Here is a 20219-nt window from a genome sequence, read left to right as displayed (position 1 = left end):
TGACAGCTCTTGCGCGAATCACGCAGTTCGCACGGAAGTGCTTACGTGCGACCTTCGTGGTTTTCACGCACCCATTGACTTTAGAACAATTAGAAATAGAAATTTAGAACATGTCGTGAGTTTTTTTCAGTGCACTCACGCTGAGCAGAACTCACGGACTGTCTACATGCCCCCATAAACTTGTATAGATCAGTGCGACCCGCGTGAAAAGCACGCGCGTCGCACGGACGTATATCACGTTCGTGTAAATGAGGCCTAAAAGGAAGAGAGAAGCATAAAAAATAAAATAGATAAATCAATACATTTTGATATAAAATGCACGACAAAAGGATCGATTGTTACAATTGCTTCCAACTACTGATTTAAAGGAAATGTCTAGCCACTATAATGTTACATTGATAACATATATTTGCGTTATTTCCAAGTTTACTTGTTTTTAATCTTTAAAAATCTTGGTTGTTACATACTATATATACACCTGTCAACCTCTCTAGGCATTTGGGAAAAAACAGAAAGGGGTGGAGTCTGACACATTTTCTGATGTGGGAAAATGTGTAGAGTCGACAGCAGTCACAATGTGATACAATGTAGAAACGATACAACTTTGAAAGCCTGAGGCTATGTTCACACGCTAAAGTAAAAACGGTGGTTTTTTTAGCCTTTTTTGGTGCTGTTTTTCTCTTGACGCAATGAAAACGGCTCAAGAAGTGACATGCTTTTTACGGGGTTCAAACGGCCGCGTAAAAAAAACGCCCCGTCTGAACGAAACAAATTTTTTTCCCGTAGAATTCAATGGACAGATGATTGGAGGTTTTCAGCTTCCGTTTTTTCTCTAGTTTTTCAAGGCGTTTACACCTTGCAAAACGCCTGCAAACACTGCGTGTGAACATACCCTTAGCTTTACCCTTAAACGGATGACTAGTATAGGATTTCCATATAGCTTCACACTTCGAGGGGAGGAGGCCTCACAGAAATTAAAAAATAATCTAATTGGACGACCCTGACAGCACTGGTTTAATTCTTTGGGCCACCACCCTTAGGATATGTTCACACGCACAAGTAAAAATGGCTGTTTTTGAAGTTGAAAAGATTTTTTGAGGCGTTTTTTTCTAGACATTTTTGGAGCTGTTTTTCTATTGACACAATGAAAAACAGCTCCAAAAACGACTCAAGAACTGACATGCTCCTTCTTTTTCGGGGCGTTTTTTTAGTTCGGGGCGCCTGAACTAAATGCAGTTTTTCCCATTGAATTCAATGGCCAGATGTTTATAGGCGTTCAGCTACCATTTTTCCAGGCGTATTTCCAGACGTTTATGCCCCAAAATACACCTGAAAACTCTGGGTGTAAACCAACCGTAACAAATCACGGGACAGGGTACCTCAGAAAAAAGGGTGGTGTGACCCTTGCCCCCAATGTTGTAATGCCAGCTCTGTATTGGTTGATATTACCATTGGGAATGGGGGTAGAGCTCATCTCTACTGACCCAAAGCCGTCACCGGAGCTGCCTCTATAGCAGTCACACAATAATGTCCTTGTACCATTGGCTGGAAATGGTAATGGGTTTAGATTGACTTCCCATAAGTCTGTCAACGTCCAGCTCAGCGGAATGAGGGAGCGGCAACCCCTCCGCCATGATCTTCAGTATGACAATCACTTTCTGCTTCTGGATTCTGGATGACTGACCATTGGATAGAGGAGGATTCAGGGGCACCGGAAGTTGTATGTATGACCGGGGGTCGTCTTTAAGACCAGTTGGCATGTATTATTTTTTTTTAGCCCATCGTCGATGTCCTCCAGACTGGAGAGTACGGGAGTCTCGTGAGTCATAATATAACTGTCTCTCTGATTAGGTTCTTACTTGTAGGACTACGGAGACCTTCGCCCCTCCTGCCATAGAGCGGAGTTCAGGGAACATCGGGTAACAATACATCTCTGACACTGAACGTAACATCTGGTGAAGTCGGAGATGATTAAATACCTCGGGGGTGCACAAGTTTAAGCTGATACAAAGAATAAACTGCAGTGTGAATTATTGATGGGGACATTCTGTAACCCTCACGTATCTCTGCAGGTGATAAGGAACATCAACACGTTCGCCAGAACAAAGACATTGGCTCAAGGATTTTTGGACATGGCCCTCTTCACTGCCAATGCTTCCCAGATGAAACACTTACTCCAGCAGGGACCCGAGACGCCATTTTATTATTTTCTTTTCACCCTCCTGGTAAGTCCATCATAGGAACATTGTAAACTAGTGTAGTCCAACGTTTTGTTCTCGATACATCCAGACTAGATGGGAGTGTTGATGTCTTCCAGACTTGGTGCTCATGTATGGAGTCCATGTATAAAAACCATCTGGGTCATCTTGCCCTATAGAGTTGACGTAGAAGCTAGTCCTTGAAGTTCAGGCTCAATATTTGAGGTTATTGACCAGCCCTCGAACATTGACTCATGTGTTTTGGGGCTTCTTTTCCCTCCCATAACGTCTTTCTCCAGTCCTTGCAGCTCATTTTTAGCAATTCAAATTAAGCTTTATCTTACTCCCCACCACTCAGAAATCTGCTTCTGGCATTTTAGGATTTTTATCTCTGTAGACCAATTACATTGTGATTATTTTTGCGATCGTCAGGTTTTCAGGATTTTTGTGAAGATGCGTTTGAAAAATATTGAGAAATACCAACTAGAGAAAGTGGTCCTTAATATGTTTCTGCTTGAGCGCCACTTTCAACCTCATCAGCAATAGATGGCAACGCCAATGACATCACTAATGGGCACTGCCCAAAAATTGCAGACAAACCTAAGCAGCTAAACATTAGAGCAGTGGACAATGATGTAGCTATAAGGGCTGCAGAGGTTTCATATATATATTGTCACACCCACGACCTCTTGACTAATGGGATCGTAAAGCGTAACTAAACTTTAAAAAAAACTTCTGACATGTCATATTGACATGGCAGAAGTTTTAATCTGTGGGGGTTTGAGCAATGAAACCCCCACCGATCACTAAAACGATGCCGCAGAAGCACTTGGATGAGTGGTGTCCTGCTCCGTTTCTGACCGGCTTTCCTCAAAAAGCCAAGAGAGTGGTGTACGAACTCATAGGCTTTTTTATTGAGCACATACACCACTCCGAGGAAAGCCGATCAGATACGAAGCCGCACTGCGCTCACATCGTTTTAGTGATCAGTGGGGGTCTCACTGCTCAGATCTCCCCCTATCAAAACTTCTAACGTGTCACTATGACATGTCAAACGTTTTTTAAAAGTTTAGTTACACTTTAAAGGGGTTGTCCATGACCGGACAACTGATGAGCTATCCACAGGATAGGTCATCAGTATATGATTGGTGAGGGTCCGACACCCGGACCCCGCACCGATCAGCTGCTCCTGCTGACTCCGGGCACCGGACGTCCATGACAGAAGCAGACGGCTCTTGTCACGGAATAGCGGCCGAGCTGCATTGTACGGAGCCATCTGCTTCCGGCTCTAACTGCTGCATACCGTTCATAACATCCGGGGCTCGGAATCAACCTGAACGGCTGATCAGTGCGGGGGACGGGTGTTGGACCTGCACCGATCATATACTGATGAGCTCTCCTGTGGATAGGTCATCAGTTGTCCGGTTGTGGAAAACCCCTTTAAGGTCTCCTGGACATAAGGGGACAGCAGTACTATAAATAATAAGTAATGGGGGATCCTTGGGGAAGATTTTTCATTGGGGCTCAGGAGCTTAAAGGAACACTCCAGGCAAAACTGACACAGACTTAGCTCTTTGGTGTACTTCAATTCTAAGAGTTTAGCATTGTCCCCGTGACCTTGAACTAGACATAACACAGTGCACTGGCGTAGCTATAGGGGTCGCAGCGGTCGCAATTGCGACCGGGCCCCGAAGCCAGGGGGGCCCACGGCCCCCCGCACCACATCAATAAAAAGTTACTATAGTAACTCGGGCCGCGGGCCCCTGTTACTATAGTAACATACTTTACTTACCTTCCTGGTTCCGGATCGCAGCGGAGGTCCTGACGTCAAGCGCTGTGCGCAGCGCATGACGTCACAGCGCTATGCCGCCGCGCACAGCATCGAGACTACAGAACTCCCGCCGCGGCCGAAGAGGAAGGTAAGCTTAGCCCTGACTGGCGGGGTCTGACTCCCGGGACCCGCCAATCAGCTGTTTTGAAGGGGCCGCAGCACTCGTACGAGAGCTGCTCCCCTTCATTCCGGTCACACTGTGAATCGGTGTCGGCGATTCACAGTGTGAGCGAGTAATGAAATGAAGGGGAAGCAGCTCTCGTACGAGTGCTGCGTCCCCTTCAAAACAGCTGATTTGCGGGTCCCGGGCGACACATCAGCTATTGATGGCCTATCCTGTGGATAGGCCATCAATGTTTAGGGACTGCACAACCCCTAAGCCTACGATGTAGCAGGCTTAGGGGGCCCATGAGACAGGATCACAGATTGTGTGATCCTGTCTGCTGGGCCCTTTATCTAAGCCAATCACATGGTAGGCTTAGATACATGGCCCATGTGTGATCCTGTCTGCTGGGCCCTGTATCTAAGCCTACCACACTAGGTTTAGATACAGGGCCCCAGCACACAGTAATCTTATACTGTATAAGATTACTGTCTACTGGACCCTGTATCTAAGCCTACGTTGTGGTAGGCTTAGATACAGGGTCCCACAGACAGTATCACACATGGGCCCTGTATCTAAGCCTTAGGGTATGTGCACAGACACTAATTACGTCCGTAATTGACGGACGTATTTCGGCCGCAAGTCCCGGACCGAACACACTGCAGGGAGCCGGGCTCCTATCATCATACTTATGTACGACGCTAGGAGTCCCTGCCTCTCTGCAGGACAACTGTCCCGTAGTATAATCATGTTTTCAGTACGGGACAGTTGTCCTGCTAGCATCGTACATAAGTGCGACGCTAGGAGCCCGGCTCCTTGCACTGTGTTCGGTCCGGTACTTGCGGCCGAAATACGTCCGTCAATTACGGACGTAATTAGTGTGTGTGCACATACCCTAACACGTGTTACTAATCATTTTTTGTGTGTTTTCTTACAGGTTCGGTCGTTGGACTACGGCGGATTCCAGGACTACTTCGATGACAGCTTTTTTTTTTTATTAATAAAATGGTTAATGAGGGTTGTGTGTTTTTATTTTTTTATTTCAATAAAATATTTTTTCTATGTCTTTGTGGTTTTTTTTTAACTTTATTATCACCGCCTTAGTAATGGCCGCCGGCTGATTGACAGCATCCATTGCTAAGGCGGGGCTTAGTGTTAGCCGATGCAGAGGCTAACACTAACCCCCTTTATTACCCCGATACCCACCGCCGCCAGGGGTGCTGGGAAGAGCCGGGTACGATCCAGTACTTGACCATTTGTAGTGATGGTCGGCCACTGGGGTGGTCGCAGGCTGGTATCAGGAGGGGAAAGGCCAGATACAGTGGCCCCTACTACCCTGGTGATGCTAGGCTGCTGCTGCTTTATTGTATCTGGCTGGTTATGAAAAATGGGGGGGACCCCACGTCATTTAAAAAAAAATAAAAAATTGGAAAGAACGATGTCGGGTCCCCCCCAATTTTCATAACCAGCCAGATACAACACAGCAGCAGCAGGAAGCATTACAAGGGTGGGAAGGGCCACTGTTTTTGGCCTTCCCCAGCCTAAGGCCTCATGCACACGACCGTAGTGTTTTTCTGGTCCGCAAATTCCAGGACCGTGTTCCGTGAAATGTCATCCGCAGTTCATCCGTATGTCCTCCGCAGTTCATCCGTATGTAATCCGCAAAATGCGGATGAAAAAAAAAAAGCCTAGGTAAAACATGATGACGACAGAACTCATTCCCGGTCGTCGCCTAGCAACACTTCCGCAAATCCGCAAAACTGCGGATGACACACGGAGGTGTATCTGCAATTTCCACGGGCCCATTGACTTCTATTGGCATGTCCGCACCGCATTTGCGGCCCATAATAGGACATGTCCGGAGTTTCTGCGGCACGGATGTGCGGACATGCGGAGACCCGTGAAAACACGGATAGTGTGTATGGGCCCATAGAAATGAATGGGTCCGCAATTCTCCCGTGGATTTGCGGGGGAATTGCGGACGCAAAAACACGGTCGTGTGCATGGGGCCTAATACTACCAGCCTGCGGCCACCCCGGTGCCTGCCCGTCACTACAGATGGTCGGGTACTGGTTCGTACCCGGCTCTTCCCAGTACTCCTGGTGGCGGTGGGTACCGGGGTAATAATGGGGGTTAGTGTTGGCCTCTGCACCGGCTAACATTAAGCCCCGCCTTAGTAATGGAGGTTGTCAATCAGCCGGCGGCCATTACTAAGGCGGTGATAATAAAGTTTAAAAAGATACAAGCACATAGAAAAAATATTTTATTGAAATAAAAAAACAACCCTCATTAACCATTTTATTGAGAATAAAAAAAACGCCGTCATTGAAGTCCTCGTATCCGAAGTCCAACAACCGAACCTGTAAACAAACACAAAAATAATCAGTAACACATAAAGAAGCAAAATTATTATTCTTACCTTTCCTGGGTCCAGCGCTGGAGCCGCAATGTCAGCGAGCTGGGCCCTGTATCTAATACTATCATGTGTGATACAGTCTGCTGAGCTGTGTATCTAATCCAATCATGTGTGATACTGTCTGCTGGGCCCTGTATCTAATCGTATCTTGTGTGATACTGTCTTCTGGGCCCTATATCTAATCCGATCATGTGTGATACTGTCTGCTGAGCCACTGTATCTAATCCTATCATGTGTGATACTGCCTTCTGAGCCACTGTATCTAATCCTATCATGTGTGGTACTGTCTGCTGAGCCACTGTATCTAATCCTATCATGTGTGATACTGTCTGCTGGGCCACTGTATCTAATCCTATCATGTGTGATACTGCCTTCTGAGCCACTGTATCTAATCCTATCATGTGTGGTACTGTCTGCTGAGCCACTGTATCTAATCCTATCATGTGTGATACTGTCTGCTGGGCCACTGTATCTAATCCTATCATGTGTGATACTGCCTTCTGAGCCACTATCTAATCCTATCATGTGTGATACTGTCTGCTGAGCCAATGTATCTAATCCTATCCATAGTTTATAGGGTCGTAGTGCTATAGATATGCTATGCTGTCTCATATACACACTTTTTTTGGGGCGGACACATATGTATTGGAGCTATTTCCCTGACATTTTAAGCCCTGAGGGTATGTTCACACGGCAGCGTCTGTTATGGCTGAAATGACGGTGCTGTTTTCAGGAGAAAACAGCACCGTAATTTCAGCCGTAATGGCATGTGCAGGCGTCTTTTGCTGCTTCCATTACGGAAGTAATTGAAGCTGGTTTTCCATGGAGTCCATGGAAAACGGCTCTATTTACGTCTGAAGAAGTGACAGGCACTTTTTTGACGCGGGCGTCTTTTTTACGCGCCGCCTTTTGACAGCGGCGCGTAAAAAAAATGACCGTCGGCACAGAACATCGTAAGACCCATTCAAATGAATGGGCAGATGTTTGCCGACGCTTTTGAGCCGCATTTTCGGACGTAATTCAATGCTAAAACGCCCGAATTACGACCGTAAATAGTGTGTGTGTGAACCCAGCCTTCGTGACGCCCCCGGCTGCTAGTGCTGCATTGTTGGGTCACTTAGGAGACCCAGCGATGCAGCTGAAAGCTGCGGACCGTCGGCCATGAGAAGTTTGCGGGGGGGGGGGGGGGGCCCAGTAAGAATTTTTGCATCGGGGCCCATGAGCCTCTAGCTACGCCCCTGACACAGTGTATCAGTTTTGTCTGGAGTGTTCCTCTAAATCTACAACTCAGCTTTTGGGTTATTGAGGTCGTCTCTGCATTGTACTTCACTGGGAGAGGGAACCAAACTAGACCCGAGAACCTGTCACCTCTCCTGAGACATCTGTTTTAGTAAATAATTTAATTCCCCATGAAATAAGAATTTTGGAGCATCTTTTCTTAGAACTCTGCATTGTGCCGTTCCTCTGTTATTCCTCCTAGAAATTAATGAATAAATTGACAACTAGGTGTTACCAGTTGGGGGTGTGTCCCTACCCAAACTGACACTGTCCAATCAGTGCAGACAGAGTGAGACTGTGCAAGGACACACCTCTTTGACAAAGGGAATGGTAACACCCAGTTGTCGATTTATTCATACATTTCTAGGAGGAATAACAGAGGAACCGCACTGTGCAGAATGCTAGGAAAATAAGTTCTAGAATTGTGATTTCATGGGGAGTACAAGTAATCAGATCCCCTTTAAGAACATCATAGGTAGTACAAAATCAAAGTAAGTCTGATCCACTCCGGATGAATTCGTCAGCCTTGACCCCAGCCTGCCCATCACTATAGCGCACCTCCATAAAGTCCATTGTAGTATTTATATATGCTGGATCCTATGGATTTGTTGGTCCTTGGCTGACACAAGATCCATATTTTCCCTCTTTGCATCTTCCGCATCTCCGCTCTTAGTAAGTGCAGCATATAGTAACGCTCAGCCTCATGGATCGCCGTACGACAAGAGGCTCCGTAATGGAAACCCGTAAAAATAAAGCATGTTTTATAGCCGAGGATAAAAATACAGCATCTCTTAAATATTTATCTGCCTTTGATGAAGCCGGATTTTTGATTGTGCCATGAAATAAACGGAAAAGGTTGACAGTAGCGTCCGACACCCGGTACATATAACCCTTATACAAACACTTCAATCAGATCCGGCAGAAATTTCCGGCGTCGGAGCATAAAATGACACAGGTTACGGCGGCGGACGGGTTTTAAATCACTTACGGTTCACTCTGTAATTAGACAATGGTTGATTGCCAGTTTTACACATGTACTCATAATGCAGAACCAATTATAAAAGCTTAGTGGAAAGGCATAAGTACATTTAAATAATCCACTCATTGTCCCCCATGGGCATGATTTAGCAACTAAATATTTCTGCAGTCTTTAAATGTGGCGACTAGCCGTGGAAACGCAGAATACGTAATCGTGGGTGGTGTTTGTGCTGGAAACTGCAACTTCAATCAAAATAAACAGTGCAGCTCCTGAGAGGGTGTACTAAATTATCCAAATCTTCCACTCAGGGTTATGAGCACCCGGCATTACATGCGGTCATCCCCCTATTGCTTAATCACTGTACAATAATAAGTTCTGCAACTTTCCTATATACTTTGCGTTTAAATTCTTCACCAATTTCAAGAGCTCTGCTTGCTGTCAGTGAATGGCTACTGTCTTGTTTAAATTCAGAGGCTGAAATCCTGTCCTGACCTAGTTCTGGGATTGTTCTTAAAGTTTACGATGTTCAGACCACTATAGCTCCCACTAGATGCATCCTTGGAGCTCACTGCTACTTTTTCTATGCCCCATATACTGTATATAGTATGACTCAGTAATGCAGTGGTCAGGGCCAGATTGTAACATGAGTGAAAGGAGTATTTGTTCTTGGGCCTCTGCCATGTAGATCCCCCTACCATCCAGTCCTAAGTGTGGCCCATTCTAAACCTCCCCCCTGGTGCACCCTGGTAAACTTACCTCTTGGTGCCAGCTGTATACCGGTATATTCAGAGGATGATAAAGCCCTGTATGGCACTGCTTGGCCATGTTCATACGTTGTGGATTCTTTGAGAATTTAGGGGAGGATTCTGCGCCTATATCCGGATAGAATTCGCATTATTTCTGCCGGCTATGCATTCAGGTGGGGTATTTCATGTCCTGTTCACAAGCTTCGTAAAAAATCTTCGTGTAATAATGAGCTCCCTGCACTGAAAAGCCGCAGATTAGCTCCATAGTAATTGAATGCAATATCCGCGTGCCAACCTGTGGCAGAAATTCAAGTTTCAGAAGTGGATTACTGCCACCAATTATCCTCAAAGTATACGGCTTATAATTCTCACTGTGTGAATATAGCCCTAGTTGTTCACAATATGGCAGTAATATGTGGTGGCTTTATGATACTATTATGTGGTCACGGTATGGCACTATTATGTGTTCACGGTATGGCAGTATTATGTGGTCACGGTATGGCAGTATTATGTGGTCACTGTATGGCAGTATTATGTGGTCACGGTATGGCAGTATTATGTGGTCACGGTATGGCAGTATTATGTGGTCACTGTATGGCAGTATTATGTGGTCACGGTATGGCACTATTATGTGTTCACGGTATGGCAGTATTATGTGGTCACGGTATGGCAGTATTATGTGGTCACTGCATGGCAGTATTATGTGGTCACGGTATGGCAGTATTATGTGGTCACTGTATGGCAGTATTATGTGGTCACGGTATGGCAGTATTATGTGGTCACGGTATGGCAGTATTATGTGGTCACTGTATGGCAGTATTATGTGGTCACGGTATGGCAGTATTATGTGGTCACTGTATGGCAGTATTATGTGGTCACGGTATGGCAGTATTATGTGGTCACGGTATGGCAGTATTATGTGGTCACTGTATGGCAGTATTATGTGGTCACGGTATGGCAGTATTATGTGGTCACTGTATGGCAGTATTATGTGGTCACTGTATGGCAGTAATATGTGGTGGCTTTATGATACTATTATGTGGTCACGGTATGGCAGTATTATGTGGTCACGGTATGGCAGTATTATGTGGTCACTGTATGGCAGTATTATGTGGTCACTGTATGGCAGTAATATGTGGTGGCTTTATGATACTATTATGTGGTCACGGTATGGCAGTATTATGTGGTCACGGTATGGCAGTATTATGTGGTCACTGTATGGCAGTATTATGTGGTCACGGTATGGCAGTATTATGTGGTCACGATATGGCAGTATTATGTGGTCACTGTATGGCAGTATTATGTGGTCACGGTATGGCAGTATTATGTGGTCAATGTATGGCAGTATTATGTGGTCACGGTATGGCAGTATTATGTGGTCAATGTATGGCAGTATTATGTGGTCACTGTATGGCAGTATTATGTGGTCACTGTATGGCAGTATTATGTGGTCAATGTATGGCAGTATTATGTGGTCACGGTATGGCAGTATTATGTGGTCACTGTATGGCAGTATTATGTGGTCACGGTATGGCAGTATTATGTGGTCACGGTATGGCAGTATTATGTGGTCAACGTATGGCAGTATTATGTGGTCAATGTATGGCAGTATTATGTGGTCACTGTATGGCAGTATTATGTGGTCACTGTATGGCAGTATTATGTGGTGGCTGTATGATACTATTATGTGTTCACGGTATGGCAGTATTATGTGGTGACTGTATGATACTATTATTTGCTCACGGTATGGCAGTATTATGTGGTCACGGTATGGCAGTATTATGTGGTGGCTGTATGATACTATTATTTGCTCACGGTATGGCAGTATTATGTGGTGACTGTATGATACTATTATGTGTTCACAGTGTGGCAGCATTATGTGGTGACTGTATGATACTATTATTTGTTCACGGAATAGCAGTATTATGTGGTGACTGTATGACACTATTATGTGTACACAATGTGGCAGTATTATGTGGTGACTATGATACTATTATGTGGTCACAGTATGGCAGCATTATGTGTCTTCTGTATGATACTATTATGTGCTCACGGTATGGCAGTATTATGTGGTGACTGTATGGTACTATTATGTGTTCACGGTATGGCACTATTATGTGGTCATGGTATGGCAGCATTATGTGTCTTCCGTATGGTACTATTATGTGTTCACGGTATGGCAGTATTATGTGGTGTCTGTCTGACACTATTATGTGGTCACGATATTGCAGCATTATGTGTCTTCTGTATGGTACTATTATGTGGTGATGGTATGGCAGTATTATGTGGTGTCTGTATGACACTATTATGTGCTCACGGTATGGCAGTATTATGTGGTGTCTGTATGACACTATTATGTGCTCACAGTATGGCAGTATTATGTGGTGACTGTATGATACTATTATGTGGTCACGGTATGGCAGTATTATGTGGGGACTGTATGACACTATTATGTGTTCACGGTATGGCAGGATTACTCTTCATTTCCTTTCTTCTAAAAAGTGAATGGGGCCCCTACACATGTTTTATCCAAGGGTCTCCATGCCGTGGTAGTAATACACCCCATGCTGCTATATTCCGGAATAACTAGGCAGATTTGCCATTCCGAAAAATTCAGTTTCTGGAAAAAGCTGAACCACCAACCCTGTAATGGCTGCCACGATGCTTGTCACCCAGCTTTCCCAGAAACAGATATAACTGAATAATGACTGAACCATTACAGGATGACACTCAAGGGCCTAGGTTGATTTTGGTGGGATAGTGCAGGGTCTATGGGTAGGTTTCTCCTGTACGTCCAGTCTATTCCCGAAACCAAGTTAGTGCACGGAACTGAAGTATGGAACTAAATGAAAATCTCAAAAACTCCATGTCAGTGGGCAGCTGGATGTGAGACTCCGTGGCCTCTAATGAGCCTAATTAACGACATTTACATCTCTATGACTGTGGGTTCGCTGTAATTGCCTTGTCGGATCTCATCTACCTCACTGTCTAATACAAGGCGGGCGCCGCGCCTGTCTCATGTACCCGCACCCCTCACTTCCTCCAAATACTCTTGCTTTATTGGAAAGCTGAGGAAACATGTTGATAACCACACGGCTATTAACCGATTAATTACCAGCTCATACCTGCCATAGAGGAGAAATGTCATAATCATCAGAAATGTATTTTTTATACAAATTACTATGGTTCAAAATATATACCCAGTCCAATAAGCTTACGGATATGGTCTCTCGCACAGAGGGCACAAGCGTGAACATTACATACCTATATACAATGAACATGCCGGCTGGCAGATTGGTGGCGGTCATTCCCTTAGGCACAATACTCTTGCTGGTTTCACAATGGCCCCAAATCTTATTTAGAGTGGTTGACTGTGGTGACTTCCCCTTTAAATGCTCTCACAATCTCTGGCAGTGGCTCGTCGGCGCGATTCGCACAGACGGCCTAAGTCGGGTTCTCGCAGACTGCATGGTATCTGGGGTCTCTGTCACTCTCTTAGGCCCCATGCACACGACCATAGATTTCATCCGTAATTATGGATGAAATTGCGGACCCATTAATTCCTATGGGCTACGGACACCTTTTCGTATATTTAGGGATGGATGTCCGTTACATAGAAATGATCCATAAAATATAGAACCTGTCCTATTCTTGTCCGTAATTATGGCACGGACTCCCCATAGAAGTCTATAGGTGATTCCGTAATTACGGACGGCTACGGATGTGCACCCGCATCTGTCCGTAATTACGGAAGCGATGGTATGCAATGCCAGGGGATTACCCCACATTCCTCCCTGGTCTTTTTTGCGGATCCGTAAATATGGATGAACTGCGGATGCACTATGGACCGTATTTGCGTGTCGTATATGCAGATGCGTTGCGGATGACTATAAATGACTACGGATCTGTATTTGCCGACAATAAATATGACTACGGTTGCGTGCATGAGGCTTTACTCGTGGCGGCACTCTCCAACTAAACAGTCGTAGTTTACTCGTGACTCCCGCTCAGGATTGTAGGATTCAGCGTCTGTCTCTTAGGTCACGCGTTGCGCCTTACAGTACCGATGTAGACCCTGTTCACATCACATTCTCTCTGGCCCACTCTTGCCTGCTCCATTCCCCTGCCTGCCAACAACATCTTCAATATGACACTAAATTAAGGACCTGCACATCCTGTTCATGTGACCACAGGTCCTATGATCATAACGCACCATAGAACAATATCAAATGCTCACGCAGTTTGGCCACTAGTTGGCAGCAACAAACTAAAATTACAGAGAACTGCTGCTAAGACCAACATTTACAGACACATGATTGGTGGTGAACCTGCTAAAAGAAATTAAATATATAAAAGTACAGTCACATTCACATTTGGTGCCCTGGGCACATATTACATCCGCTTCAGGGTTTAATTGATTCCGTCCTCGGCATTACACTGGATCCGGAAACAAAAACATTTTCTTCTTATCTATACAGCGTTCATAAAGGAAGTCTTTAAGGTCCATAGTTTCTAAAGGGGGCTCCTGCCACACCATACAGTATGACATCATGATATGTGTGACATCAATAGCGGCTGTGTAGTAGAGGTCATGTAGCTCCTCAATATAGTTTGGCAACGGCTGGAGACCAGTAGAGACCCAAGTTGGAGACCACTGGTCTAGACAATGACTTGACACCTTTAAGGGACTCTTAAAGGAACACTCCAGGCAAAACTGTTCCACTGTGTTAAGTTTATTGCCTGAGGGGGCGGAGCATGACACAGGGATTCTCTCTGGTGTTCAAGGACTTTATAGTTACATTTTTTAAATACGAAGAGAAAAATTTCATGAAATAAATGTATTTTTAGACCAAGAATGGAATTGATATTCTGGAAATATATTTAACATATTACATTAGTTCCGTATGAAACTGAACTTCCAAAATTCTAGCTCCAAAGATATTAAATAAAAGGGATTTTAAAATTTAAAAAAATTATATTTTATGGTGCTAGTTTACAACCAGATCAATTATCTCGGCATACTTTAGGAATCTCATTGAAATTAAAAAGGGCACGTTGGCACGGAGCTAATGTAATTAGCCATAAATAGAGCCTGCATTAATGACAGTAAATATAATAGTTACATAGTGTAATGATTTTAGATGGGACATTAAAATCTGTTCCTCGATTTTGTAAAGAATTATATCACGAGACCCCTCCATTCATTTACGGCCTGCCAAACCCTTTCAGAGATGAATGGCCCTTTCATTGCCATAAAAAACATGTTATAATGTTACCAAATTGGAATTTTAAATCTTGGCCATGATTAAAAATGAAAGCCGGCTGATTTAGCATGGAGCCCAAAATACATGCTCAGTAAGAAAAAATCTAATTGTAGATGTGATGAGGGTTTATCGTCTGGCTGCACTCAAGAAGTGGCTATCATTTGGCCACACAGTCACCCAAGCTTTATACAAAGGCATAGTCTCTGCTTTCTTCTTCTCTCTTAACTTCCTGCGACGCCTTCTTCTTCCAGTTAGAACTGCTGAAGTCCCGGATAAAGTAAAGTATAACACTACTGTTCATGTGAAGTTTTTTGCGTATAATACAGGATATAACTCAGGATCAGTAGTGTAATGTATGTACACAGTGACTCCACCAGCAGAATAGTGAGTGCAGCTCTGGAGTATAATACAGGATGTAACTCAAGATCAGTGCAGGATTAGTAATGTAATGTATGCACACAGTGACTCCACCAGCAGAATAGTGAGTGCAGCTCTGGAGTACAATACAGGATGTAACTCAGGATCAGTACAGGATAAGTAATGTCATGTATGTACACAGTGACTCCACCAGCAGAATAGTGAGTGCAGCTCTGGAGTATAATACAAGATATAACTCCGGATCAGTACAGGATAAGTAATGTAATGTATGTACACAGTGACTCCACCAGCAGAATAGTGAGTGCAGCTCTGGAGTATAATACAGGATGTAACTCAGGATCAGTACAGGATAAGTAATGTAATGTATGTACACAGTGACTCCACCAGCAGAATAGTGAGTGCAGCTCTGGAGTATAATACAGGCTGTAACTCAGGATCAGTACAGGATAAGTAATGTCATGTATGTACACAGTGACTCCACCAGCAGAATAGTGAGTGCAGCTCTGGAGTATAATACAGGATATAACTCCGGATCAGTACAGGATAAGTAATGTAATGTATGTACACAGTGACACCACCAGCAGAATAGTGAGTGCAGCTCTGGAGTATAATACAAGATGTAACTCAGGATCAGTACAGGATAAGTAATGTAATGTATGTACACAGTGACTACACCAGCAGAATAGTGAGTGCAGCTCTGGAGTAGAATACAGGATATAACTCAGGATCAGTACAGGATAAGTAATGTAATGTATGTACACAGTGACTCCACCAGCAGAATAGTGAGTGCAGCTCTGGAGTATAATACAGGATGTAACTCAGGATCAGTACAGGATAAGTAATGTAATGTATGTACACAGTGACTCCACCAGCAGAATAGTGAGTGCAGCTCTGGAATATAATATAGGATGTAACTCAGGATCAGTACAGGATAAGTAATGTATGTACACAGTGACTCTACCAGCAGGGACAATTGCTCATAATGTAGTTCCCAAATATAGGAGAGTGGATCTTATCAGTCTTGTTCACGTCGCCCTTGTACTACTCTCGATTTTTCAGAAAAAGCAACAAAAGAAGGATCTTGTTAGTCGCTCAGCTACCACGTTGAGTAAATGCATATATTTAATATGTCTCTGTCAAGTTTCATATGTGCCGTAGCCACTAATAACAGATGGCAGCCCATCTCACATGCCATGGCTTAATGTGCTATGCTAGTATTTCATTATTTTTGTATATTTTTTTTCCTTTTGTGCCACTTAGTCTTTAAGCCATACATATTTGGAGTGGCGCTGCCACATTGATTTAGTGTATACGACTAATATTCCTGTCTGTACGCATTTCAGTTCAGCAACGTAAAAAGGCTTTCTGAAGGAGACTGTATATATACTTTACATAAGACTGAATGCTCTGGAGCCGTGTTTGGCTGTGATCTCACTGTCCTTTCTTGTCACAACATTCACTGCGCTTGTGGCAGCTGGCGGAAAAAATCTTAACTTGATATGAAAATGTACCAAGAAAATTATGTTAAATTCACGGGCAAAAAAAAGAAAGACGGTGACCTGAGAAATGTGACGAGTTGTTTAGGAGACCCACATACAAAAACATCTAAAGGGAGATCACACAGAATAAGGTACGTCAGTAGATGGTTGGGAAAGAGTTAATTGAGGGCAGGGGGTGGAGCGGTTGGCCAGTGCCCACGGGTCTTTATTTGGGGGTCTGCAGGACTTTCTTCATGACGGTCTGAAGTTGTTGGCGGAGTTTATTACTTGTCTTCTCTTTCGGTAGCTGTTGAAGTGCGGCCTGAAAAGTTCACTAGGACAGACCCCTTTAATTTGGGGGCATTTCATTTGGGACATCTAGAAGAAACTACTTTAAAATGAAGTTAGGGGGGCACTCACTGAGAAGGGGGTAAAAGCTACTTCTGATGTATGCAAATAGAATGCACTTCTTCCTCACTCAGGGCCTTCTAAGCCAATCAGAAGAGTCAAAGATGCTCGGGGGCGTTTCCCTATAAAGCAGGAAGTCCTTAAGGACACGCCCATTTTTTTATTTTACATTTTTGTGTTTCACTCGCCGCATTTCAAGGTCCATAACTCTTTTATATTTCCGTCAATAGAGCGGTGTGAGGGCTTATCTTTTGCGGGAGGAGTAGTAGTTTCTACTGGTAGCATTTAAATTGCCATATAATGTACTGGGAATCTGAAAGAAAATTATTTGCGGGCTGAAATTGTGATTCCTCCATTGTTTTTTGGGTTTCGTTTTTATGGCTGTCGGAGGGGGCCGGCCCCCTCTTTTTAACCCCTCACATGTTATGGTCGCGATTGATCGCAGCATTTGAGCAATTAAACGGCCAGGAACAGCGCGATCGCTGCTCCTGGCCATTAGTCCCGGGTGTCATCTGTGATACACCTTTTCCAGAACTACAAGTAAATCTTATCTAAACTCAATGCACTAAAGACACATGACAAATTCAGCTCTGCTATATCGATATATGGGCCAGGTACGCTTTCCAAAAGAGCCCATACAGATTAATCTGTAGAAATGGCCGCTGTGTCATTGTCATATCACCAAGAGTGATATGACAAACTCGGCTCTGCTACATCTGTATAGAAATAAATAGAAATGTATGGCATTGTAATATGTTATTATTATATCCCATTCCAAGCCTCTATATGTTTTCAAATCCTATAAATGTTATTGTCTCCTGTGCTTTATTGTAGATTTTAAATAATACAATATTAAATGAACGTTCAATGTGACACATTGTAATATTTTCAGCCCCTTGCCTGTGTTCCATAAATATATCTGTGTTTTGTTCACATGAAAGATATTGTGTGATTTAATTATACGTGTGTCAGGCGCCTGGGACATGGCTGACGTTTCATAGAAGCAAAATGAATAATTAAGGATGACAGACAGATGCCAATCCCGTCATGAAATAAATATATATATAATAAGCTGTGGTTGGAGCACCATAGTACCGCAATAAAGCAGGAACGCTGATCATTCAATCACGTAACAGCGAGAGGATATTCCCTTCGCCAGATTCGGACCCCATAGAATACAATGGGAACATCAATTTACTAATTATTCACCCAGTACATCAAGATAATTTCCTCAATGTAACCCTGTGTCGCGCATATCGGAAAAGGATTTGTGAACAGGATCGGAAGCCAGATTTAAAAGTCCATGGCAGGGCCATGTCTAGAGAATTTAGCGAATAGGGGGGACATTTAACTTCACTGGCCAAACAATACCGCCATACTGCGATAGAATGATGAAACCACCGAATTATAAAGCCATACAGGAACTGAATAATACCGCCATACTGTGACAGAATGATGCCCCCCACTGAATAATAAAGCCATACGGGAACTGAATAATACCGCCATACTGTGACAGAATGATGCCCCCCACTGAATAATAAACCATACAGGGACTTAATCATTCAGCCAAACATTGCCAGAGTAATACAACCATACAGTGACTGAATAATACCACTAAACATCAAGTGAATAATGCTGCAAAACAGTGACTGAATAATACCGTCATACTGTTACTAAATAATACCACCCAACATCGACTAAATAATACAACAAAACATTGCTAGAGTAATACAACCATGCAGTGACTAAATAATATTGCCATATTGTGACTGAATAATACCACCAAACATTGACTAAATAATACAGCCAAACATTGCTGGAATAATACTGCCATATTGTGACTGAATAATACCACCAGTGACTGAATAATACCGCCATACTGTGACTGAATAATACCTCCATACTGTGACTGAATAATACCACCAGTGACTGAATAATACCGCCATACTGTGACTGAATAATACCGCCATACTGTGACTGAATAATACCGCCATACTGTGACTGAATAATACCGCCATACTGTGACTGAATAATACCGCCATACTGTGACTGAATAATACCGCCATACTGTGACTGAATAATATCGCCATACTGTGACTGAATAATACCGCCATACTGTGACTGAATAATACCGCCATACTGTTACTGAATAATATCGCCATACTGTGACTGAATAATACTGCCATACTGTGACTGAATAATACCGCCATACTGTGACTGAATAATACCGCCATAATGTGACTGAATAATACCGCCATACTGTGACTGAATAATACCGCCATACTGTGACTGAATAATACCGCCATACTGTGACTGAATAATACCGCCATACTGTGACTGAATAATATCGCCATACTGTGACTGAATAATACCGCCATACTGTCACTGAATAATATCGCCATACTGTCACTGAATAATACCGCCATACTGTGACTGAATAATATCGCCATACTGTGACTGAATAATACCGCCATACTGTGACTGAATAATACCTCCATACTGTGACTGAATAATACTGCCATACTGTCACTGAATAATACTGCCATACTGTGACTGAATAATATCGTCATACTGTGACTGAATAACGCCACCATACTGTGACTGAATAATACCGCCATACTGTTACTGAATAACGCCACCATACTGTGACTGAATAATACCGCCATACTGTGACTGAATAATACCGCCATACTGTGACTGAATAATATCGCCATACTGTGACTGAATAATACTGCCATACTGTGACTGAATAATATCGCCATACTGTGACTGAATAATACCACCATACTGTGACTGAATAATACCTCCATACTGTGACTGAATAATATCGCCATACTGTGACTGAATAATATTGCCATACTGTTACTGAATAATACCCCCATACTGTTACTGAATAATACCGCCATACTGTGACTGAATAATACCGCCATACTGTGACTGAATAATACCGCCATACTGTGACTGAATAATATCGCCATACTGTGACTGAATAATACCGCCATACTGTGACTGAATAATACCTCCATACTGTGACTGAATAATATTGCCATACTGTGACTGAATAATACCGCCATACTGTGACTGAATAATACCGCCATACAGTGACTGAATAATATCGCCATACTGTGACTGAATAATAT

At 43.5% G+C, this 20219-nt stretch overlaps 1 protein-coding gene across 1 annotated transcript in view; it reads left to right on the top strand.

Annotated features, from left to right (window-relative positions):
* The window catches only part of LOC142660486 (ninjurin-1-like), a 50414-nt gene that overhangs the window by 16563 nt on the left and 13632 nt on the right, over positions 1–20219 (top strand). Inside the window, exon 2 of the mRNA XM_075837103.1 lies at positions 2073–2225. Within this exon, the coding sequence (XP_075693218.1) occupies positions 2073–2225 (153 nt within the window). The remainder of the gene's footprint in view (positions 1–2072; positions 2226–20219) is intronic.

This window comes from Rhinoderma darwinii, chromosome 9 (genome assembly GCF_050947455.1).
Source record: "Rhinoderma darwinii isolate aRhiDar2 chromosome 9, aRhiDar2.hap1, whole genome shotgun sequence".
Lineage (NCBI taxonomy): Eukaryota > Metazoa > Chordata > Amphibia > Anura > Rhinodermatidae > Rhinoderma > Rhinoderma darwinii.
This window is presented reverse-complemented; position numbering and strand designations above follow the sequence as displayed.